The sequence below is a fragment of the Ovis canadensis genome, chromosome 3 (genome assembly GCF_042477335.2).
Source record: "Ovis canadensis isolate MfBH-ARS-UI-01 breed Bighorn chromosome 3, ARS-UI_OviCan_v2, whole genome shotgun sequence".
In the NCBI taxonomy this organism is placed as follows: Eukaryota; Metazoa; Chordata; class Mammalia; order Artiodactyla; family Bovidae; genus Ovis; species Ovis canadensis.
This window is the reverse complement of record NC_091247.1, coordinates 152,633,849-152,660,428: the sequence shown is the minus strand read 5'-3', so window position 1 is coordinate 152,660,428 and position 26,580 is coordinate 152,633,849. Positions and strand designations below refer to the sequence as shown.

Below are 26,580 nucleotides of genomic sequence, written 5' to 3'. Positions count from 1 at the left end.
CCAGGGAGTAAGCATCTTTTAATTTCATGGCTGCAGTCACCATCTGCAGTGAGTTTGGAGCTCAAAAAAATAAAGTCTCTCACTGTTTCCACTGTTTCCCAATCGATTTGCCATTAAAAATGATGGGACTAGATGCCATGATCTTAGTTTTCTGAATGTTGAGTTTTAAGCCAACTTTTTCACTCTCCTCTTTTACTTTCATCAGGAGGCTTAGTTCTTCTTTGCTTTCTGCCATAAGGGTGGTGTCATTTGCATATCTGAAGTTATTGATATTTCTCCTGGCAATCTTGATTCCAGCTTGTGCTTCATCCAGCCCAGCGTTTCTCATGATGTATTCTGCATATAAGTTAACTTAGCAGGGTGACAATATATGCCGTGATGTACTCCTTTTCCTATTTGGAACCAGTCTGTTGTTCCATGTCCAGTTCTAACTGTTGCTTCCTGACCTGCATACAGGTTTCTCAAGAGGCAGGTCAGGTGGTCTGGTATTCCCATCTCTTTAAGAATATTTCACAGATTGTGGTGATCCCCACAGTCAAAGGCTTTGGCATAGTCAATAAAGCATAAATAGATGTTTTTCTGGAACTCTCTTGCTTTTTTGATGATCCAATGGATGTTGGCAATTTGATCTCTGGTTCTTCTGCCTTTTCTAAAACGAACTTGAATGTTTGGAAGTTCACAGGTCACGTATTGCTGAAGCCTGGCTTGGAGAATTTTGAGCATTACTTTGCTAGCGTGTGAGATGAGTGTAATTGTGTGGTAGTTTGAGCATTCTTTGGAATTGCCTTTCTTAGGGATTGGAATGAAATCTGACGTTTTCCAGTCCTGTGGCCACTGCTGAGTTTTCCAGATTTGCTGGCATATTGAGTGCAGCACTTTCATAGCATCATCTTTTAGGAATTGAAATAATTTTCCATTATAGGTGAGATAGAAATACAACATATTATACAAATTATTGAGTATAGTTCCCTGTGCTGTACAGAAGGTTCTTGTTGGTTGTCTATTTTATATATAGTACTGTGATGGTTGCTGTAGTTTTCAGTTCACTTCTACTGTTGTGGATGCAGGCATCAAGAGGCTCCTCAAGATTACTTTGGATCTGACAGGCTTCCTTGTAGCCACTGTGTAATAGAAACCTCTCTCCTCTTGGTAAATGGATCAATCGCGTCAGCTGTGAGCTTAATCCCTTTTTTTAAAATTCTGGTAGTTCAGTTCATAAGGAGCCTATAGTGACCAGGTAGATGTTACATGCTCTGATTAGCTGGTACCACTGATATGTCCCTGGATGAAAGCTTGTCCTGCTCCATGTGCTCCATGCAGACAGTGGTATTTTAGTTAGAAGACGTACAGCTTTTACTTAAAAAATTTTTTTGTTCTTTTTTTCTTCAATTTTCATTGAAATATAATTGATGTAAAACATTGTATAAGTTTAAGGTGTACAGAATAATGATTTGAGTTACTTACCTCAGGAAATGATTAGTCCAGTAAGTTTAGTGAAGATCCGTCATCTCATATAGATGCAAAATAAAAGAAAAAGAAAAAAAATGTTTTACTTGTGATGAGGATTAGGATTTACTCTCTTAACAGTTTTCATATATAACATATAACAGTATAACATATTTTACTGTTGTATATTGTACTTTGCAGCCCTAGTATCTGTCATATAGACGGGAGTTTGTACCTTCTTACCACCTTCATTCAGTCCCCCCTTCTTTTGGTAACCACAAATATGATCTCTTTGTCTATTAGTCTGTTCTTGAAATATAATTGACCTGCAGCAGCCTATTATTTCTAGGTACACAATACAGTGCTTTGATACTTCTGTACATTACAAAATGATCATCATGATAAGTCTAGTTATCATCTATCATCATACAAAAATAGTACATTATTATAGATTATATTTCCATGCTGCACTTTCATCCCTATGACTTCTTTATGTTGCAATGGGGAGTCTGTACCTCTTGAGTCCCTTCCCCTATTTCACTTACCCCCACTGTCCTCTGCTCTGGCAACCACCAGTTTGTTCACTGTACTGTAAGCCTGTTTCTGTTTTGTTTGTTCAGTTCTTTTGCTTTTTAGGTTCCCCATAGAAGTAAAATTATATAGTGTTTTTCTCTGTCTGAATTATTTCACTTAGCATAATTCCCTAGGTCTGTCATGCAGCAGCAAGTGGCAAGATTTTATTTTTCTCATGGCTCAGTAATATTCACATCTGCTTTATTTATGCATCTATCAACGAGCATTTAGGTTGCTTATGCATCTATCAATGAGCATTTAGGTTGCTTCTGTATTTTGGCTACTGTGAATAATGCTACAATGAACATATAGGTCTATATACCTTTTTTTTAAACCAATTTTTATTGAAATATATTTGACGTATAATGTGTTAGTTTCAGGTATACAGCAAAGTGATTCAATTATATTTACATATATATTCATATATATTTACATTACATATATGTTTTCTTTTTTAAAGTCTCTTCTATTATAGGTTATTATAAAATATTGAGTATAGTTCCCTGTGCCATACAGCAGGTCATTGTTGGTTATCTATTTTATATATAATAGTATGTATATTTTAGACCCAAACTCCTAATTTATCCCTTCCCCACCCTTTGGTAACCATAAGTTTGTTTTCTATGTCTGTGAGTCTGTTTCTGTTTTGAAAATAAGTTCATTACTATCACTTTTTTAGATTCCTCACATAAATAATATCATGTTTGTCTTTCTTTGTCTGGCTTATGCCACTCAGTATGACCATATATCTTTTGGAATTAGTGTTTTTGTTTTCTTTGGTAAATATCCAGGAGTGGAATAGCTGGATCATATGGTAGTTCTGTTTTTAATTTTTTGAACTGTGTCCGTACTATTTTCCATAATGCTTGCACCAATTTGGATTTCTGCCAACCGTTCACGAGGATTCCTTTTTCTGCACATCCTTGCCAATGTTTATTTGTGCTTTTTTTTGATGACAGCCATTCTGACAGTTGTGAGGTGATAAATTTTTATGGTTTAGATTTGTATTTCCTTGATGATTAGTAATGTTGAACATCTTTTCATGTGTGTGTTGGCCATCCCCAATTCTTCTGTGAAAAATGTTTATAGGGTCCTCTGCCCACAATTTAACTATGTTGTTTTTCTGATCTTGAATTTTATGAATTCTTTGTATATTTTGAATATGAACCCCTTATTAGATATATCATTTACACATATCTTCTTCCATTCAATAGGTGGTCATTTCATTTTGTTGATGGTTTCCTTTATTGGGAAAAAGGTTTTTAATTTTATGTAGTCCCATTTATTCATTTTTACTTTTCATCCCTTGCTTGAGGAGACAGATTGAAAAACAAATATTGCTAAGATCATTGTCAAAGAGCATACTGCTTCTTTTCTTTTTGGAGTTTTATGATTTCAGGTTTTCATTTAATTGTTTTATATGTTTTGAGTTTATTTTTGTATATCATGTGAAAAGTCTAGTTTGATTCTTCTGTATGTATTTGTGCAGTGTTCCTAACACCATTTATGAAATAAACTGTCTTCCCCATTGTATATTTTTTGCATACTTTGTTGGAGATTAAATGAACATCTAAGTTTTCATTTCTGGGCTCTCTAGACTGTTCTCAGACACTGTATGTGTCTGTTTTTTTTTTTTTTTTTTTTTTTGCCAGTATCGTATTGTATTGATTCCTATAGTTTTGTAGTATAGTTTGAAATCAGGGTTCATGATACTTTCAGTTTTGTTCTTTTTCAAGATTTTGGCTATTTGTGGTATGTATACATATAGCCCCTCCCTGAGCCTCCTCTCACCCCCACCATCCCACCCTCTAGGTTGTCACAGAGCACCAAGCTCAGCTCCCTGTGTTTATAGCAGCTTCCCACTAGGTATCTGTTTTGCACATAGTAACGCATTGGAGAGGGAAATGGCAACCCCCTCCAGTGTTCTTGCCTGCAGGATCCCAGGGACAGAGGAGCCTGGTGGGCTGCCGTCTATGGGGTCGCACAGAGTCAGACACAACTGAAGCAACTTAGCAGCAGCAGCAGCAGCAGCAGTGTATATATGTCAATGTTACTTTTTCAGTTTGTTCCCTCACCTTCCTCTCCATGTCCACGAATTTGTTCTCTATAGTTCCTTCTCTATTCCTGCTCTGCAGATAGGTTCATCAGTAATGTTTTTATAGTTTCCATATATATGTGATAATATATATTTGTTTTACCCTTTCTGACTTACTTCACTATGTGAAACAGGCTCTAGGTTCATCCACCTCAATACAACTGAGTCAAAATCATTCCTTTTTATGGCTGAGTAATATTCCATTGTATACATGTACCACCTCTTCTTTATCCATTCATCTAGGCTGCTTCCATATCCTGGCTATTATAAGTAGTGCGGCTGTGAGCCTTGGGGTACATGTGTCTTTGAATTAATGGATTTTCACAGGGTATGTGCCCAGAAGTGGGATTGCTGTGTCATATAGTAGTTTCAATCCTAGTTTCTTGCTGCTGCTGCTGCTAAGTCACTTCAGTCGTGTCTGACTCTGTGCTACCCCACAGATGGCAGTCCACCAGGCTCCTCTGTCCCTGGGACTCTCCAGGCAAGAACACTGGATTGGGTTGCCATTTCCTTCTCCAATGCAGGAAAGTGAAAAGTGAAAGTAAAGTCGCTCAGTTGTGTCTGACTCTTAGCGACCCCATGGACTGCAGCCTACCAGGCTCCTTTGCCCATGGGATTTTCCAGGCAAGAGTACTGGAGTGGGGTGCCCTTGCCTTCTCCAGTCCTAGTTTCTTAAGGAATCTCTAGTCTGTTTTCCATAGTGGCTGTATCAGTTTATATTTTCAGCAACAGTGTAAGAGGGTTCCCTTTTCTCCATATCCTCTGCAGAATTTATTGTTTGTGGACTTTTTGATGATAGCTGTTCTTCCTGGTGTGAGGTGATACCTCATTGTAGTTTTGATTTTCTAATAATAAGTGATGTCGAGCATCTTTTCCTGTGTTTGTTGGCTCTCTGTATGTCTTTAAGAAAGATCTCTTTAGGTCTTCAGCCCATTTTTTAATCGGGTTGTTTGTTTTTTCTGATATTGAGCTACATGAGCTCCTTGCATATTTTGGACATTATCCTGTGTCAGTTGATTCATTTGCAGTTATTTTCTCCCTTTTTGAAGGTTGTGTTTTCATGTTGTGCATACTTTCCTTTGCTGTTCAAAAACCTTTAAAATTAATTAGGTCCTGCTTTGATTTGGGCCCAGGTCCTCTCTGTCTCTTTCTTTTTTATTGGACGTGTCTGGTTATTGGTTTACCAATTTAATTTATCTTTTCAGAGGACCAGCTCTAAGTTTCATTAATATTTTCAATTGATTTGTAGTCTCTTTTTAGTTTATTTCTTCTCTGATCTTTATGATTTATTTCCCTGTACTAATTTTGGGTTTAGTTTGTTCTTGTTTTTCTCATTCCTTTGTGTATAAGGTTAGGTTTGTTGTTTGAGATGTTTCTTGTTTCCTAGACATGCTTGTATTGCTATATAATTCTTTCTAAGAACTACTTCTGCTGCGTCCCATAGAATTTTTGTTTGTTTCTGCAGCATCCCATATAATTTTTTTTTTTGTGTGTGTGTGTGTGTGTTTGTTTGTTTCTGTTTTGTTTGTGTATGTGTGCTTAGTTGCTTGGTCACGTCCGACTCTTTGTGACCCCCTGGACTGTAGCCCGCCAGGCTCTTCCATCCCTGGGATTTTCCAGGCAAGAATACTGGAGTGGGTTACCATTTCCTTCTCCAGGGGATCTTCCCAATGCAGGGATCAAACCTTCATCTCTTGCATCTTCCGCATTGACAGGCATATTCTTTACCACTAGCGTCACCTGGGAAGCCCCGTTTATCAAACTAAACTAATTTAGTTTATCTTTTCAGAAGACCAGCTCTAAGTTTCATTAATATTTTCTATTGATATTTTAGTCTCTGTTTAGTTTATTTTTACTTTATTTATTTTTTCATTTGCAATTTGATTGTTTCAAGACCTATTGGTTGTTTAGCTTGCATGTATTTGTGCTATTTGCAATTTTTTCTCATAGTTGATGTCTAGTCCCATAGTGTCATGGGAGGAAAAGTGTGAAAGTGCTAGTCTCTCAGTCAGGTCCAACTCTTTGCAATCCTGTGGACTATAGCTTGGCAGGCTCCTCTTCCATGGAATTCTCCAGGCAAGAGTACTGGAGTGGGTTGCCATTCTCTTTTCCAGGGTATCTTCCTGACCCAGAGATGAAACTGGGGTCTCCTGCATTGCACGCAGATTCTTTACAGTCTGAGCCACCAGGGAACATAGGAAAAGATGCTTGATAATCATTTCAGTCTTTCTAAATTTATTGAGACTAGTTTTGTGGCCTAGCACATGATTTATCTTGGAAAATGTTCTATGTGCACTTGAAAGCAATATTTATTCTGCTACTTTTGGGTAGAATGTGCTAACACATATCTATTAAGTCCATCTGATTCATTGTTTAAGGACAGTGTTTTCTTACTGATTTTCTGTGTGAATGATCAGCCCATTGATGTAAGTTAAGTGTTAAAGTTCTCTACTATTGCTGTGTTGCTGTCAGCTTCTCTATGTTTGTTAATATTTGCTTTATGCATTTAGTTATTACTATGTTGGGTACATATTTATTTACAGTTTTTATATTTTCTTGTTGATTGATCCCTTTATTACTGTGTAATGTCCTTCCTTGTCATTTCTTATAGCCTTTATTTAAATTCTACTTAGTCTGATATGATTATTGCTACTCTAGTTTTCTTTTCTTTTCTAATTGCATGGATTACCTGTTTCCATCCCCTCACTTTCAGCCTGTCTGTGAATTGAGTCTCCTGTAGGTAGCATATACATGGATCTTGTTTTATTATTCATTCAACTATTATATTTCTTTTGATTGAAACATTTAGTCCCTTTATATTTGAAGTAATTATTTATGCTGTGTGCTTAGTCACTCAGTTATGTCCAACTCTTTGCAACCCTATGGACTGTAGCCCACCAGGCTCTTCTGTCCATGAGGCTTCTCCAGGCAAGAATACTGGGGTAGGTTGTTATGCCTTCCTCCAGGGAATCATCCCAACCTAGTGATCAAATCCAGGTCTCCTGTGCAGGTGCATTCTTTACCATCCAGGCCACCAGGGAAGCCCAAGAGTACTGGAGTGGGTAGCTTGTGTCTAGTGTGTGCTTATTGCTGTTTGTTCATTGTTTTGGATGCTTGTTTTGTAGTTCTTTTTGCTGTTCTCTTCTTTTACTTCCTTCTCTTGTGATTTGATGACTGTTTTTAGTGTTATGTTTATATTACTTTCTTTTTTCATCATTTGTCTATTATAGATTTTTAGTTTGTGATTACTGTGAGATGTGTATATGCGTGTATAAAATTATTTTAAGTTGATCTCAACTTTTAACTTTCTATTTCTCATTTACTTTATCATTTTATTGATAAAATATGGATGCATTTGACTGTTATGAAGGTATAATAGATAGATATCTATCTACATATATAAGTATATAGATATACATGTGGACACATGCACATATAAGGCATTAAACTATTTTTCTTTTATGCAATATTACTTTCTTGAGAAGATGATCTCCTTATTTTGAAAGCATTTAAATATCCCTACATTTTTGCTACTGTCTCCTCATTTAATGTTTTTTACATCATATTTTGCATCTTTTTGTTTTGTTTATCTCTATGTATACTTACTGTAGACATAGATAATTTTACTATTCCTACTAGTTAAGTGGGTCATCTGCTACTCTCATTTGCTTTTACCAATGATATTTCCCTTTCATAGATTTTTTTTTCTAGTTGTGGTCTTCTTTTTTTCCACTTAGAGAAGTCTCTCCAACATTTTTTTAATAGCTAGTTTAGTGGTGCAGAACTCTTTTTAGGTTTTGCTTGTCTGTAAAACTCTTATCCCTCCTTCAAACAAATGATAACCTTACTGGATAGACTATTTTTTCCTTTCAGCGTTTTGAATGGATCCCACTATTCCCTGGTATTCTGCAAAATTTATCTGGAAAAGTCAGCTGACAGACTTATGGGAGTACCTTTGTATATAATTATTGCTTCTTTTTTGCTTTAATATTCTCTTAATCTTAAAGTTTTGTCATTTTAATTACAATGTGTGTTTTTACGGACCTCTCTCTATTGATCTTGTTTGAGACTTTGTACTTCTTGGACCTGGATATCTATTCCTTTCCAAGTTTAGGGGATTTTTCAGCTATTATCACTTCAAATAATTTGTCTGCCATTCTCTCTCTCTCTTTTCCTTTTTGGATCTCTGTATGAAAATGTTAGTATGCTGGATGTTGTCTGAGAGTTCTCACATTTTAAAATGTCTTTTCTTCTGTTTGTTCAGCTTGTGTGATTTTCATTACAGTGTTTTCTAGTTCACTGATTTATTCCTCTATATCATTTAATCTACTGTTGATTCTTTGTATATAGTTTTCATTTCAGTTTTTGTATCCTGTTTCAACTCTGTTTGATTCTTCTTTATGTTTTCTAGCTTTTTGATAAACTCACTATATTCATCATTCTTCTCCTGAGTTTGTTGAGGATCTTTATGATCGTTACCTTGAGCTGATGTCTGGTAGATTGCTTATCTCCACTTGGTTTAATTATTCTTCTGAGATTTTATCTTGTTCCTTCATTTGGAGCATATTCCTGTGTTGCCTCATTTTGCATAATTCTGTGTTTTTGTTTGTGTATTTAGTCAGATTGATTATGTTTCCTAATCTTGGAGAAATGTCCTTATAGTACACTCCTTTCTGGTTAACAGAGCTGTATGATCTAGTGGTGCCCTCTGCAGGGTCTGAGTGGGCCACTGAATGTTGTGGTGCTGATGTAGGTGGGGCCCATTTCTGGTGGGTTAGCTGCTTAGACCTCCTTGTGTAGAGGCTGCTAATCATTGGTGCTCAAGACTGGGCATAGTATGGCTGACTGCACAGTCTAGGGCTTTCTGGAACTGGTTCCATCCCACAGGTAAGTGGAGCTGTGTCTTGGCATGGCTGACTTAAGGTCTGGGAGGTTTGGGGCAGTTAACTGCAGACACAGGGTTTTGGAGCTGGAGTTAACATGCTTGTTGGTAGTGTAAGGTCCCTGGGTGGCTGGCTGTGAGCCTGGGAGTCCCAGGGCAGCTGACTATGGGCCCTGGGGATATTCAGTTCTGGTGCCGACCTGCCGGTGAGCACAGCTGATTCTTAGTGCTAATTGGATAAATGTGGAACTCCGAAATGGCACTTGCCAGTACCAGTGTCCTTGCGGTAAAATATGCTACCTCAAATGGCTGTCAGCAGCATCTGCTGGAGACAGAGTCTCCCAAGGGGGTCCCAGTTGCCTTCTGTCTCCCTGAGAGACTCTCCAAGATCAGCAAGTGGGTCTGATCCAGACTCTTCTAAACTTATTGTATGCTGGGTTTCCAAGTGTATGAGACTTTTCATGGGCTCTTTAAGAGTGAAATCTCTGGTTCCTATAGCCCTCTTGCTCTTTCATTGTGCAAACCCTGCTGGATTTTAAAGCTAGATGTTCTAGAGGCTCAAGCCCAGTACCTCCAGGTTTGAGAGATTAATGAGGTGCTTGGACCCCTTGATTCATAGGGAAAACTTTTGTAAATAACCTCTGTGATTATCCTCTTGTTTATTGGTTGCTTATCTGGTAGTGTGGGTGTTTACTATATCACATTCCCCATCCTTCCTGTCATCTCATGTAGTTCCTTCTTTATAGCTTTACTTGTGGAATATCTTTTTCAGATCATTTTCATAGATCATTGCACTGTAAGGGGTTATAATTTTGGTGTGCTCATGGGAGGAAGTGAGTTCAGGGTCTTCCCTGAAGAGAATCTTCTGTGTAATCTTGATCACTCCCTGGGCTGTTTCTTACTATGATGCCTCAGGATTGGTTACATTTGAAATTAACCTTGATTTCTTTGTTCAGACTCAGTTATCTGGTCTTTCTGATTTCATACTTCTTTGTTCTTGGTTCCCTGCCGTGTTAACTTTCCTCAGATCCCTTTGAATGGTCCTTGGAGTTCTGCCTTATGAGAATAGTAAGAACTTAAGCAGCTTATTCACCAGTCTCCATTGAAAGACACTTGGGAACATTGCATAGGAAGGGCTGAGTATAGTTTTATAGGAAAATAATTTTTTTGGTGGCCGACAATACTGGGTTTTGTCATGGTGGTTCCCAGGTCAAGGTTCAAACATCTTGTGTGACATTTTATTCTTTAATTAATTAGTTAATAAAATAGTATTTATTGAGCCTTAGACATCCGAGGTACATCAGATAAATAGAAATCCCAGGTTCATGAACCTTATACTCTAGTGGGAAAGATAAGTAAAAAGGCTAATTGATATATATGATATGTGAACCTTGACTGTATCACAAAGAATGTGAAGCCAAAAAAGAAGATGAAGCAAAGAAAGTGTATACATGTTAGTGTTCAGAGGTGACAAAATTGTGACTAGGCAGTGAGGAAACAAGGTGACTATTGAAGTGAAGGCCTGAAGGAAGTTGTTTTTGTTATTGGTCTTTTATAACAGATAATTTATTGCTAAAATGGTGTAGAAGAGGTCATGAGTATGGTGTAGAGAGCTGGTAAATGAGATGTGTAAAATGTTCTGTAAACTCTAAAGTGACTCCATGCTGTAATTTTTTCTCCAAGGTGTACTGTATAATGAAATTTCTGTTCTTAATTGTCAAATCTCAAATTGAGTTAATGTCCAAGACAGTGATTGTTAAAGTGTGGTCTCTGGACCAGCAACATCCTTTGGGAACTTTTTAAAAATGTAAGATCTAGGGCCCCACCCAGTGAATCATAAACTGTGTAGTTGAAACTCAGCGATCTGTTTTAACAAATCACTGAGAGAATTCTTGTGAACTCCGAAGTGTGGGAACTGCTGATCTAGAATAACTTCTATGATGTAAATTATTTCTTTAGTTAGAATTTAGCCATTTTAGGAGGAGCTATTAAAGCTTTTGATTTGACTGAGCAAAATAATCAAATTACTCTTTTTTTAATTGATTAATTAAAAATCAGTAAAATTTTTTTATTGGACTAGCATTTGTTTATATCAAGTTTTATGTGTACAACATTTTATTTCTACTTATGTATACACTGCAGTGTGCTCACTAACAAAAATTTAGTTTCCATTTATCACCATACTGTTCATCCCCTTTACACACTTCACCCCCCTCTACGCATTTCCCCTCTGGTAACTGCTACTCTGTTTTTGATTGGTTTGTTCATTTATTTTGTTTTTTATATTCTACATGTGAGTGAAATCATACAGTCTTTATCTTTCATCAGCTGACTGATTTCATTTAGCATAATACCATCAGGGTCCATCCATGTTGGTGCAAATGACAAGGTTTCATCTTTTTTCATGACTGAGTAGTATTATACCATATATGCATGTCGTACCTTCTTTGTGCATTCATTGGCTAATAGGTACTTAGGTTGCTTCTGATTTGGATATTATAAATAATGCTATGAAGAACATAGGGGTACATATATCTTTTCAAATTAGTGGTATTTTCATGTTTTTTAAAATATAAGTATCCAGAAGTGGGATACCTGGATCATGTGGTAGTTCTGTTCATAGTTTTTTGAGGAATCTCTATACAGTTATCCATAGCAACTGTACCATTTTTCATTACCTTTTATCCACTTCCTCACCAACACTTGAATAACCAACTTCTTACCATATTTTGATGATTTTTTAGATTTTGAAAAAGTATGAGTTTCAGATTTTGTCAGTAATTTAGAATACATATATTACTTCTACTTATGAGTTTTGTCTGGTCTTTTCTTTTATTCTCAATTTCAGATGCAAACTAATTTTTAAAAAAATACTATTTAAAGCTTTCTCAGTTTCATTCCTGCCACCTTTAGTGTTGAAATATAGTTTATAGTGTTGGAATTGATATTTATATAGAGTCTTCAAGATAAATGGTATTTATATGGAAACTTTAAGATATTATGGAAACTTTCAAGACACCAGATTTGCATTTACTTAAGAAAGTTTATTATGAAGAGGAAAATTATTTCATAACCATTTTCCACACATAATGTGAGATCAATTATAAAGCAATCTATGTGTTTCTTAAGCTTTGTTATTATTTTGTGAAAATATGTAGTTATGTTTTACATGTTTTTTATTAGTGCTTTTTATAACTTTGTGTATCATAGCACAGATAGAAATGATGTTTGCATGGTCCACTGGAGTAAGTGGAGAAGGCTGAGGGCAACCCAGCCTGGTTTCAGCCTTACTTCCTCCCTCCCTCAAGAGCTGATAGGATCTTCACTCATCTATAACTTATTCCCAGGTCACCAGTGAGCCTCTGCTCTACATCAATTGAGTTTTTTTGTGAAGTTGTTTTATAATTAGAATGAAATTTATTTTTCATTCTTATGTTGGAGGGCATTATGTAAAAATGTGTTTCTTCAAAAATATTCTTTTCACATGAATGGTAATCACATTCCCCTAGTTTTCTCTGTGAATGAAACTTTCACACTAAAACCTCAAGTGGTAAATAAATATGAAAAAATTGGAAATAGTATATATTTTAAAGAAAAAAATTAATGATATTTAAGTTGTCACTGAAATATAAATTAATATATAGTTGTATATACATTCTGATGAACTTTGATTATCTTTAATAGTATGTGTCTTATTGCAAGATTATGACAATGTCCTTTCATTTATTCAAGTAATGTTTAAAAAATCTTGTAGTTAATTTTAGAAAGATCCTGTTGTCAAAAGGAATATATCTGAATGTATTGGAGTTGATGCAGAAGCATATGCATTCTCCTGAAGTGGCTGAAAGTGGCTGTAAAATGCTAAATCATCTTTTCGAAGAAAGGTAATAAATATTTATGAATTTATGTAGAATATATAATATTGGACCAGGTAGAATATCAATATTTTGAGCATAATTGTAAGAATATAAAGAAAAACAGGGCATTTGAAGATGGAGACATTTTGCAACATAATCTCATGTCAGTAATGCATAGACTTATTTTATTTATATATAGAAATATGTTGAAAATTTGCTTTTGTGCTTTATGATTGGTATTGACTGTGTTTTGAAAAATGGTGCTTATATAGCATATAACCTTAAACAATTTTTAAAATTTTGTTATGTGGAAGATATAAAATATAAAATTAGGATATGGCTTCTAATTGTTGCTTTCTCACAACTAATATTTATCAATATTCATTCATTAGAATTAGCTTTGTCTTTTCTTCCTGCTCTCATTCCTTACCTGGGGAAGCATTTAACACTTTTAGTTCAAGCACAGAGATGTTAAAATTACATGTCTAGTTTGTGGCACAGAGAGACCATATCATTTATCTGAGGATGGATAATGCAGGTTTGGGGTAGAATGGCAAGTAGTGGTGGGGTGGGGAGGGAAGGGGAGTGGAATTTATCTAAAATTTGTTTAAAAGACTAAAACTGAATTAATACAGAGGGTTATCTCCTCCTGAAGGATGTGCTCAGCACATTTTTGTACTTTATTAGGTCAAAGAATGTGAGGTAACTTTGACATAATCTAAATAAATTTCAAACAAAAAAAGAGCATTAGAAAACTGTCCTGTGTCAAATGGCACAGATGTTGCAGTAAAAACTGATTTTGAGTCCTGGTTTTCCCACTAGTTTGAGTCAACTATTTGATCTCTCAACTTCAGAATCCTCATTGGTGATGAGGAATAATAATAACAAATTCATAAGTTTTTAGCTTATAATATAAAGATTAAATAAGTTTGAACAAAAGACTTAGGAAAATTTTAAGCCCCCAATAAAATGTAACTGTTTTTGCTAACAGGTATTAAATATTAATAGGGCTTCCCTGTTGGCTCAGATGGTAAAAATTCTGCCTCCTAGGCAGGAGACCCAGGTTTGATTCCTGGATTGGGAAGATCCTCTGGAGAAGGGAATGGCTACCTACTCCAGTATTCTTGCCTGGAGAGTTCCATGGACAGAAGAGCCTGGGGTCTCAGAGAGTCAGAAATGACTGAATGACTAACACTTTCACTTTCAAATATGACTAAGTGAAATGCATGTAGCATGATAAACTGTATGTAACATGTTTACAGACTTAGAATGAACAGCATTACATTGTTTTTTAATGTAAAAATACATTGTTTTTAATGTAATATAAGTATAATAATTTAATATAATTTAATAAGCCCAGCTTATCTATTTATGTTTATATATCATAACTTTAAACAATATCTCTCTTTTTAAATGCTATTCTTGACATTTAAATGAAAAGTTTATGTTAAACTGTGATTGTTTATTGTCCTGTCAGTGTGTAAACCTTTATAAGGAGGGAAAAATACAGTGGAATAATGGACAGTTTAAGATGTTGTATATTCTGGGCAATTAATCTTCCTGGCTGTTTCCTCATATGTAAAATGCATAAATTTCCAGGACTGGGGATTCAGAGTTAACTATGACAACGTGTCTGCCCCTAAAAATCTCATTTTTAAGCAGATGATTACAATACAGTGTGATAATTCAATGACAGGGATGTGTAAAATCATAGGGTATGGTGAATCAAGCTAGGGTGACCAAAGGAGAGAGGCTGCAAAGAGGGGATGTGTTTAAACTGGGACTTTAAGATGGTAAAGAGGGACTGTATGTCAGTAACCATAGACCCATGCAAAGTGAGGACCCAGATCTGATATGCAGAAGTTTTAGTCAGTATGGTACTATGTAAAAGCAAGGGCTGCCTCTATTAAATTTGGTAGGACCTACTGACATCTACATTTATGTGTAGATTAACATACATTTGTGTATGTTAAATAATAGCTAAAATGCCTTTGAGAAACCAAGACTTTAGTGCGGATAAAACTAATTAAGACTACCACACAGGAAGTCCAGTGGTGTTAATCAGGAAAGGGCAGGTAGTTATGCTGTAAACAGCTCTCTGGACTTGGCGGTCAGAGTTTGCATGCCAGCCCTGGCTCTGTTGTGTTCCAGTGAAAGGACTTTGATGTTTAACCTCTACCAGCCTAAATTCTCTACCTAGAAAATGCCAATAATACCTTCTTTTCAGGAGTTGTTGCCAATGACCCTGTACAGATCAAAAGGAGGTTGTTAGTTCGGGAAACTAAGTAAAAGACTTCCCAATTTACTGTGAATTTAACTTCTTGAAGTCAAAGTTTAACCGAATAAGAATTTAAATTGTGTTTGCTCATATTACTGAGTTCACATAGCCTTTTCTGATAAAATAGTTCTGTTTTCTGGTACTTGTTTCAAATTGGTCTTTGTATTGGAACCAGGTTGGACTTTCGATAAGCATTTCAATATTATATCTCCAGTAGCACTTCCCTGGATACAATGGCAGCAGTGGTCCCCAAAATAATAACAGTCATGAAAAGTCATGAGACGTCATTATCAGTGCAGCTGGAAGCACTTCGAGCTATGTTACATTTTATAGTTCCAGGTAAGTTACATAATTGATGGCGGGAAGAGCTGTCATTGTAAATGAATTTTTTGACTTTTCATGAAATATCAACTTTCTAGGCAAAAATTAAAGGACTGGTTTCTGCCAACCAAATTTAAATCTTTGCACTAGCCCAAAAATAAAACTAGAGGGAAAATGTTTGCAGTTGACAGGTGAGTAAGGCTGAGCTGGTAAAAAGGCCAGGAGGGACATTTCAAGCAGAAAGAGAAAGAACACATGGTCTGGGATGAATGGAGCATGGTGTTGAGGAGAGCAGTGCCTGGGGGTGAATGTGGCAGGATGGGCAGAGGCTGAGAGGGAGGGCCTTGAACAGAAGACAGCAGTTTGTGCTTTTTTTAATGCAAGTCAAATCTAAAATTTTATTAAAGGTGTTTGAAAGTTGCAGTGTCATAACTAAAGCTGCCATTTATAACAGCAGTAGTATGGTGTGGAGCATGATGGGCAGGGGAGAGCCTCCTGCAAGGAGACTAGGCTGGAGGCTGGATGGCCAGATGAGACACAGTGGAAGCCCAGCCAAGAAAGCAGGAGAGGATGCGTGTAGGAGGTGATTAGGAGCACCTTTGATAAAATTTTCTGACTACTGAATATCAGGGATGTTATTATTATTTTGCTCTGTGAGAGTTCCAGTACTTTTGAAGTTCATTTTTTTCATCCTTTTAAATGAAATCTTCCTAAACCTACCATTTTCTGTAGTCATATTGGTATTTATTTTTCTGAGTATAAGAGTATAGAATTTTTCAAGGAAAGGGCTTTCTTTAGCCATGTTTTTCTTTTTTTTTTAAATCCCCTGGAAACTTGGACAAAAATTCAGTAAATTTTGAATTGAATCATGTCCCATTCAAATCGTCAAACAACTTTTGAGATATAATTTAACAGACATAATTTTGCTTGGATATTATTGAGAGTTTTTAAAAAATGTTATAGATTGTAAAAAGCAAACAAAATCCTTTTGATTATCTTTAAAGATGTCAACCTTTTTCTTCTGAGAGTGGTTTTGAGTTTTAAAGATAACCAAAAGACATTCAGAATTGTATGTTAATTAAATAATACTATTTTAGTTAAGAAGTAAGTTTTGAATATAGAATTTCTTTTATTGTTCTGAGGTGATCCTAAAGTGTCATTGATATGTATGAAGTGATGTATTTAAATGATAAATCATAGTTTTATAATGTTTTTAGGTATATTAAACAGGTGTCCTGGAAAATGATATTATAAATACATGGTGATACTTATATATGAAAATATATATTAATAAACATACCTTATAAGCATCCAGTTCCAGTTCAGTCACTCAGTCGTGTCTGACTCTTTGTGACCCCATGAATCACAGCACGCCAGGCCTCCCTGTCCATCACCAACTCCCAGAGTTCACTCAAACTCATGTCCATTGAGTCGGTGATGCCATCCAGCCATCTCAGCCTCTGTAGTCCCCTTCTCCCGCCCCCAGTCCCTCCAAGCATCAGGGTCTTTTCCAACGAGTCAACCCTTTGCATGAGGTGGCCAAATCAGCTTCAGCATCAGTCCTTCTGATGAACACCCAGGACTGATCTCCTTTAGAATGGACTGGTTGGATCTCCTTGCAGTCCAAGGGACTCAAGAGTCTTCTCCAACACCACAGTTCAAAAGCATCAATTCTTCGGCGCTCAGCTTTTTTCACAGTCCAACTCTCACATCCATACATGACCACTGAAAAACCATAGCCTTGACTAGATGGACCTTTGTTGGCAAAGTAATGTCTCTGCTTTTGAATATGCTATCTAGGTTGGTCATAACTTTCCTTTCAAGGAGTAAGTGTCTTTTAATTTCATGGCTGCAGTCACAATCTGCAGTGATTTTGGAGCCCCCCAAAATAAAGTCTGACACCGTTTCCACTGTTTCCCCATCTATTTGCAGTGAAGTGATGGGACCAGATGCTATGATCTTCGTTTTCTGAATGTTGAGCTTTAAGCCAACTTTTTCACTCTCTTCTTTCACTTTCATCAAGAGGCTCTTTAGTTGCTCTTCACTTTCTGCCATAAGGGTGGTGTCATCTGCATATCTGAGGTGACTGATATTTCTCCCGGCAATCTTAATTCCAGCTTGTGTTTCTTCCAGTCCAGTGTTTCTCATGATGTACTCTGCATAGAAGTTAAATAAGCAGGGTGACAATATACAGCCTTGATGTACTCCTTTTCCTATTTGGAACCAGTCTATTGTTCCATGTCCAGTTCTAACTGTTGCTTCCTGACCTGCATATAGGTTTCTCAAGAGGCAGGTCAGGTGGTCTGGTATTCCCATCTCTTTCAGAATTTTCCACAGTTTATTGTGATCCACATAGACAAAGGCTTTGGCATAGTCAATAAACTATGCTTATAAGGTCTATTTATGCTTTATTGACCTTACAAGCATATCAGTATATAAATATATTTCTCTATTAGGTAAAGGCTTAATCATCTACTTCACTCTGTGGTAACATACTGTATTACCATAGCACACCACACAAATAACCATATTCTATCATGCTGTAATTATGCCATCCTATACCATCCTGTAGTTAGGGGTTGGGAATATCCCCTGGAGGAGGACGTGGCAATCCACCTTAATCTTCTTGCCTGGAGAATCTCATGGACAGAGGAGCCTGGCGGGCTGTAGTCCATAGGGTCACAGAGAGTCGGACACGACTGAAACAACTGAGCATATACCATCTGTAGCATATGATTCAGTATGTCAGGGAGTAACTATAATATCAGTACCCCAGTAGTTTTAAGGTTGAATATGATTATGGTTTTGACATGTTAAGTTGAAGTAAGTACTTATAAGATGTTTAGATGTACATGTATATAATTATGAACTAAACCATATTAAAACTATTAATTGTAGCAGATGTGCATATAGCAAATTTGTGTAATTTAGTATCTAATTCAGGAGCACATATTGCATCTAGTATTATGTCACTTAAATTGCTTTCAATCTGGTACTGTTCACTTCCTCCTTTTTTATAACATAACTTATTGAAGTGATTGAGCCTGTGCTTTAAAAGAATAATACTAAAGACCTACTTATTTTAATAAATATCATTTGACTTGTTCCTTCTTGTCTTGTGTCAGTTCTAGAGGAAACAGTGCAAAATTCTTTAGGAAAGGACATATGCATATCGGGAAGTGTATGGAGGAGAGTGATTATGAATATAAAGCCAGACAGTAGGAGAAACTGAATTTGTTTACTTTGCAGAGGAGATACTTCAAGAGGTTATGAAACTATTAAAACTGATTCATTTATATTTAGTTAATAACAAATGTGTAAGGCATTATTCAAAGTACTTCATATAAAATTTTAAAATTCTCATAGCCACCCATCAGTCAGATTCTACCCCTTCTCCACCCGCCCCCCCCACCGCCTCACCATTTTACCAATGACGAAACTGAGACATAAGATACAAAGATTTTAAGGTCACAGCTTATATAATGGAAGGTTTTCACCAGAGGCAGCCTGAGTTAGGGGCTTTCCAGATGGTGCTAGTGTAAAGAACCCTCCTGCCGATGCAGGAGACTTAAGAGACGTGGGTTCGATCTCTGGGTCGGGAAGATCTCCTGGAGAAGGGCATGGCAACACACTCCAGTATTCTTGCCTTGAGAGTCCCATGGATAGTGGAACCTGGCAGACTACAGTCCTTGGGGTTCATAGAGAGTCGGACACGACTGAAGCAACTTAGCACCAGCACCAGCCTGAATCAGAATGGGTGCTTTCTAAAGACACATTTGTGCAACAAGTGGCTGTTGAACAGCTGTTATACCTAAAGAGCTGTGCTTGGAACTCTTGGTAATCTGGAGATGATTAGGCTACAGATCCCCTCTTCAAAAAGTTTTCAGTTCAAGCAGTTTAAAGGACTATTATCTGGTAAGGAAATGATATCGATTCTGGATAGTAGAACCTCAAGTGATATGGCAGACCAGAGATGAAATTTTGGGAGCGTTCATTTGGTCTTAATGTAAGAAAGACAGTTAGTAAGACTCCTTACATTTGGCATGAAGCTTTTACATTTCAACAGGACTGCTTTTAATGGTTACATCTCCTTGTGATATAATAGGCAGCTTTAGAAATTAATGTGGTCTTGGTCACTGAAAATGAGACACTAAGGGTTTAAGTGGCTTGTCCAAGGTCATACAGCTGTAGTGAATGTCAGGACCTATTTGAATAAATTTTAAAATGAGCACTGAATGTTCCAGGAAGGTGAAAATCATGCCTGTCAAATTCATTGTGGTATTCTTAGCATGCAACAAAATCCTTTGCATGTATTGTTGGCATTCAAATTTTTGTTAAGTAAATGAAAACTTACATGCAGCCAACTTATAACTTTTATTAATACAAATTACTGAAATGAAAGATTATGAGGTATTGTTTATTAATAATTATTTCTATAGTCATAGACTTTAGAAACATTATTCACAATTATTTTACTTTCATGTTCTATTATATGTTCTGTATATGTTCAATATTTTTTGACTTCCTGTTTTTCAACCATTTTGGGATAGTTCAGCTACAATATAGCTTAATAAAGTACGTTTTCTTTAAGTTACTTAATACTTTTATACAGCCTTAGAGGACTTTTGATAAAACTACATGTTCTTTACCATCATAATGCTGAATTTTCCACTGTTCTTCCTGCTACTCTTTTATGTCTACCTTTCATATCTGATGTTTTTATGTTAGAGTCCAAATAACTTTGAACTTTTTAAAAATCCTCCACCATTGCATAAAAATCTAGCTTCTTGTAATGAGTACAGACTATTTGTTAATACACAAAAAACAGATTGTTGGTTCCAGAAAATTGCTCCACCATAGTAACTTCTTGCTACTTTAAATTCAGTAAACATCCACATGCAGTGTATTTATTTTATATTCAGTGATGAACAATTTTAAAAAATTTCTTAAACTTTAGAGTTATTTCTTTGATAAAGAACCATGGGTTAGAAAAAGGTACAACATATGTATTGTTGGGTTAATTATAATCATTCCTAATAAATGACATTCTATTCAGCCTAAATCTGTTATGAGAAAATGATTTGTATTTATTTTACATTTAGGCATCCCAGAAGAATACAGGGAAGATACTGAATATCAGCACAAGCTAAATATGATTGAAAAGCAGTGTTTCAGGAATGATATTCACAAATTGGTCCTGGGAGCTTTGAATAGGGTATGTATATTATAAGATTCTGCCTTTATACTCTTAACTAGAATATGAAATTTGGGGATGTATGGGGGCTATTATTAGCTTGTTTCCCATGTTCTGTTTACTATGATAGTAAGAAGTTATCTGTTTAGAAACGTAAGATGAGAGTAAGGATGTAAGAGGGTGAAGAGATGTACCATTCCAGCTAAGAGAAGTGCACAATTACAGATTTTGACAGGCTCTTTTGATAAATCCGTTTGAGTCAATTCAGTCAGAGAGAGAACTCTGGATGTTTACCTTAACCTCATGAGTGATGTCAGGAGCCATGGCTGCTGTTTCCTTTTTCTGTCCTCCTGGTCTTTCTTTTCTGGTCCCACGCTGAAAGATTTAGTCCATGAAGACACACAGGGAGGAACATTGAAGTTTTTTTTTTTTTTCATTCCCTGTGCTTTTTTGTATTATACTCTTTAGAGATAACCTATGAAATAGCTCAGTATTCATTGTTTCTTCCTAGTATTAGGCATTTACAAACACTGGGTTTCCCTGCTGGCTCAGCAGTAAAAAATCTGCCTGTGATGCAGGAGATGGAGGAGACATGCGTTTGATCCCTGGGTTGGGAAGATTCCCTGGAGAAGGAAATGGTAACCCACTTGAGTGTTCTTGCTATGAAAATCCCGTGGACAGAGGAGCCTGGTGGGCTACAGTCTGTGAGGTTGCAAAGAGTTGGGCATGACTTAGCAACTGAGCATGCACATAACTATGTACATTTGCAGTGATGTAGTATAATTAATAAATTAATAATCATACTGAGTCTGAAAAAAGAGAAGAGGAGAATTATGTTTATGTTGTACAATGCAAAAGGTATTGATGGAATTAAGATGGTTTGGAAGTTTAACATAAGATGAATTGGTTCTTTATAAAAGATATAAAGGTAAAGATGTAAAGATTAGGTTAATGTTTTTATGAAAGGAAAAGGTAGTCAAAGTAATTAATGGACATAATTCCTTCTGATATAGTATACTTTGAAAAATGTCATGAATTAAATAGAAGAGCCTGCAGAGAGACCTTCATTCATTTTAAACTGAACTTTATAATGTAATTATCTGATATATTTGAGTCATTTGTACTCAGACTTTAATATGATTCTTGAATATAGCTTTGGGTTGAATTTAATTCTAGAAATACTTGGTGAAAATAAGAATGTGGAAGGAACTACGTTAGGCGCTGGAAAGACAGAAATGAATATGCTTTGTGTCCTTCTGTAATGGAGCTCGTAATCTGGCTGGGGACGTAACAGCCATGCATGAAACATAAAGCAACACTGAGTTGTTCGGTGTTAGCACTTATGAGCTGCGCTAGTTTTATGGACAGTTCTTTAGATATGGTAAGTTATGTCTGACTCTGGGGACCCCATGGACTGTAGCCTACCAGGCTCCTCTGTCTATGGGATTTGCCAGGTAGGAATACACGAGTGGGTTGCCATTTCCTTCTCCAGGGGATCTTCCCAACCCAGGGACTGAACCCGGTCTCCTGCATTGCAGGCAGACTCCACCAACTGAGCTGACAGAGAAGCTCAGTACTAGAGGAAAGAATAGTTAGTTTTATTCGTGATGTGTGTTGGTGAAAAGCAAGTGGTGCCAGAAAAGCCTTTTGGTAACTTTGATTCTGGTTATGTCATCTTTCCTAACATCATTGAATACAGGTATGATAGAGTGGAAGGAGTTGCCAGTCAAGGGAGAAGTATTGTACTTACTGCCGTCAGTACTGTGATGCCAATAAATCACCGTGCTCCTAGGTCTTCCTTTCTTTTGCTATATAATCCCAGGAGAAGTGGTTGAGAACCTCCCTGTTGTTGTTTAGTCACTGAGTTGTGTCCAACTCTTTGTGACCCTGTGTATTATAGCCCACTAGACTACTCTCTCCTTGGGATTCTCCAGGCAAAAATACTGGAGTGGGTTGCCACTTCCTTCTCCAGGAGATCTTCTTAAGCCAGGGATCAAACCAGGGTCTCCTGGATTGCAGGTGGATTCTTTACTGCTGTGAGTCACCAGGGAAACCCGAGAAGCTCCCTACCCCTTTCTTTTCCATGCCACACCTGGGTAATGACGCAGCATCTCACTAAAAACTGACTGCCATTTGTGGGCAAGGAATTAAGGTCATGGGAAGCAGAAGTGGTACTGTTTTATTTTAAAAAATCTCCCCTGTGTCATTCCCCTAATTCTTTTCCATGGTTGAGAAAAAAAATGCTCTAAAAGATGAATGTATTTTTTTTTTCTTTAGTTCTAAAATCCCATAATTGCTTGTGTCACTCTGAATAAATGTTACAAGGCATCAGAGATTTTGGATCCAAATACTGTTGAGGAAGTAAAATGAATTGCCATTAAAAATAAGCCTTTTCTTGGATAGCAAACTTCCAAATAAGGTAGAATTTTTGATTCAACTAAGATTTACAATGCAAAAATTATTAAAAGTATTTTTTAAAGTGAATCAGTGTCTGGAGGTGTACATAAATCCAGTAACATTCAGACTGAAGTTAAATCTGTCTGAAATATTAACATTACATTTATGCTTGATCCTTTTAGCTTTTTCTACACATGAAAACTTTCAGTAATCTGTTCCAGAGACATCTATTTACCCAGTATTGTCTCTGGAGAACCCAGTGGAAAATAGAGCTCTCAGCATTTTGGTCACATCTGTGCTTTGTGTGCAGTGGTACTGCTGCTGTCTTCAGTCAGGAAACTTAAGAAGTCAGCCAGTCTTCTCATTAAATGCACACAAATCAAAGAGCTTCTCAAAAACCTTAAAGCAAAATGTACTCAGTTTAAATACTGAAGATACATATTTCAATTGTGATTAATATATAGTGAAAGCAAGAGCTGATTTGTGAAAGCAACAGCAATAACAAAAACAAAGAGAAATTACATAGCACTTCCCTGGTGGCTCAGACGGTAAAGCATCTGCCTATGTGGGAGACCTGGGTTCAATCCCTTGGTTAGGAAGATCTCCTGAAGAAAGGAATGGCAACCCACTCCACTATTCTTGCCCCCTCCCCCAAAAAGGGGGCTCAAAGAAATATTGAGCTTCCCTTGTGGCTCAGCTGGAAAAGAATCTGCCTGCAATGCAGGAGACCTGGGTTCGACCCCTGGGTTGGGAAGATCCCCTGCAGAAGGGAAAGGCTACCCACTCCAGTAGTCTTGCCTGGAGAGTTCCATGGACTATGCAGTCATTGGGGTCACAAAGAGTTGGACACAACTGAATGACTTTCACTTTCACTTTGGGCCTCCCTGGTGGCTCAGAGGGTAAAGCGTCTGCTTGCAATGCAGGAGACCCAGGTTTGATCCCTGGGTTGGGAAGATCCCTTGGAGAAGGAAATGGCAACCCACTCCAATACTCTTGGCCTGGAAAATCCCATGGACAGAGGAGCCTGGTGGGCTACAGTCCACCGAGTTGCAAAGAGTTGGACATGACTGAGTGATGTCACTTTCACTTCTAAGGTAAATAAAAATTTATAGAACTACCCCAAAGAAGACTCCGAAACTCAACTGGGAGTACAAAGGAACAGTTAAACATAGGAAAATATATACCTTCTGTTTTGATAATTTTTAAAAGGTGAAAATTTATCTGCATTTATGAATCCTTATAAAAATAACAGTGATATTTTCTGGAACTAGGTAAGCTAATGTAAAATTTTGAGAAAATTAATTAGATAATTACATGAATAATCAAGATAACTTGGAAAAAGAAGATAATTAATATGGGCTAACTAGTATTAATAGATTATCAAATGTATTATAAAACTTTAATGATTATACTGGTGTGACATTGGCACTAGTGATAGGTCAGTATCACATAATGGTGATTTAGGAGATAGACTCAAATGCACATGTTTAATTCGTGTATGATTTCCCAACCACCACAAGGGAAAATTGCTTGTGGAAGATTGCTCAGTAACTTGTATTGAAGCAGCTAATTCTCTGGCCATCTGGAGAAAGCAAAGGAAGCTGCGTATTTACATTACTCATTTAAAGAATCAAATCTCACGTGAATGAGATTTAAAAGTAAAAATGAATCTGGCATAGATTCTCAATCAGGGAAGAATACTGGAGTGGGTAACCGTTCCCTTCTCCAGGGAATCTTACCGACCCAGAGCTCAAACCTGGGTCTCCCACATTGCAGGCAGATTCTTTACTGTCTGAGCTGCCAAGGAAGCCCACAATCATTATTAAAGAAATGTAAATTAAAAACAAAATAAAACAAAAACCTTGTTGAAGGAAATTTAATAATACTCATCTGCATTAAAATGGACATGTTTTCTGACCAGCTATTCCACTCTAAGAATTTATAATATAGATGCATGTATACATGTGGTCAAAGTTTTTTAACAAGAATATTTATTGTGGCATTATTTGTAGTAAGAAGAATGTGGCAGCAAACTAAATGCTTACATGGTAATCATTAGTGTTGTCTGCCCCCTTCTGGTGATTCTGGGATTGTATTTATTGGTGCTTTTGTAGTTGGATTGAATCATGTAATGGTTTTGGCCAAAGAGTTGTAAGTAGAGGTTTCATTTGTGATTTCTGGACCAAGCATTAACTGCTGGTGAGGCATCTTATAGAACACTGTCAGGCACTGTGATCTGTGATATTTGAGATGGTCGTTGCCCAGGTAGCACAGCTCCCAGAGTGGTTGTGCTGAGCAGAGGCCCCCTCCTGATCTGTAACACATATGAGACATGAATACAAATTGAACCTTTTCTTTTTCCAGTTGATGTAATTTTGAGGTTGTTACTATAGGTTAATTTAGTCTGTCCTGACAATGCAATCCTTATCAATAGATCCTAAGAAAATAAATTATAATATTTTGAAACTGTGTAGTTCTTTGTAGGAATTAAAAACAACTTGGTGAGATTCCTAATGTGTTGCCAAGGAATTATGTACAGTTTTTCATGAATATGACAAATATATTGCCCAGGTATTCATTTTTTTCCTTCACATATATTAGCACATTATGCATACTTTTGGTGAAACTAGTATATTTTCACTTCTCTATGTCTTCTCTCTTCCCCTTATCACTCAGTTAAAGCAGATTATATGGTCTTTAGTTTTATATCTTTAAGTGTATAATGTATTCTAATGTGTGTGGCCCCTGGAATCAGGATATCTGTATTTGAATCTGGCTTCACCATCTACAGACTAATGTATTCTGAACAAGTTTTTTAAAGCCTCTGTTACATTATCTATAATATGGAGGTAATAAATGGCTTTTCACTTAGGGTTATTGTGAAGAATTTTATTATATAATTCATGCTGTGTACTCTATACAATGCCTGGCACGTGGTATACAGTCAGCAAATGTTAGTTAATATTATTACTATTAGATTTAAAACTATCTTTTGACTTGTGGCTATAAAAGATGAGAAGATTGAAGTACTCACACCGTCTTCCTATTTTTACCTATTTTCTAACCAACTTTTGTTAAATGAATTAATTCTACATTGACAAGTTTTAAAATATTTATATTCAATTCTATAACCATACTTAATAAGTTGTTTTCATCTTCTTCCTACAGTCATGTGGATTCAGTGTTCACTGCAAGTTGCTACAGTTCTTCCATTTATTTTTTAGTTGTCTGTTTCTTTTTTAAAAGAATTCATTTCCTGAACGTTTTGTTGTTGACTGTATATTTGGACTCTTGAAAAAAGTTTGGTTGGTTGCAAAGTATTGGGGTTTTGTTTTCTTTTCTTTGAAAACCTTTTAAGTGTTTCACTGTTCTGTAGTACAGAATGTTTTAGTGGAACAGTCTGAGACCAATTTAATTCTTTTCTCATTTTTAAATGGTTTAGTATTTTTAACTGGATGCCCAAAGGATTCATTTTCTTGGAATCTACTTTATTAGGATATATCTCAGTGTTAGTCCTGGACTATGGTATCTTCTTTT

General features: G+C 36.4%; 1 protein-coding gene across 3 annotated transcripts in view; it reads left to right on the top strand.

Annotated features, from left to right (window-relative positions):
* Positions 1 to 26,580, top strand: part of LRRK2 (leucine rich repeat kinase 2) — a 214,333-nt gene that overhangs the window by 27,805 nt on the left and 159,948 nt on the right. For 2 of the 3 annotated variants that reach the window (XR_011255928.1, XM_069584612.1), the window contains exons 12-14: positions 12,751 to 12,880; positions 15,346 to 15,470; positions 20,555 to 20,667. Coding sequence is in view for 2 of the 3 variants with exons in the window: in XM_069584612.1 (XP_069440713.1) it covers positions 12,751 to 12,880; positions 15,346 to 15,470; positions 20,555 to 20,667 (368 nt within the window). In the remaining variant the exon portion in view is untranslated. The remainder of the gene's footprint in view (positions 1 to 12,750; positions 12,881 to 15,345; positions 15,471 to 20,554; positions 20,668 to 26,580) is intronic. The other variant, XM_069584613.1, reaches the window with a different exon arrangement.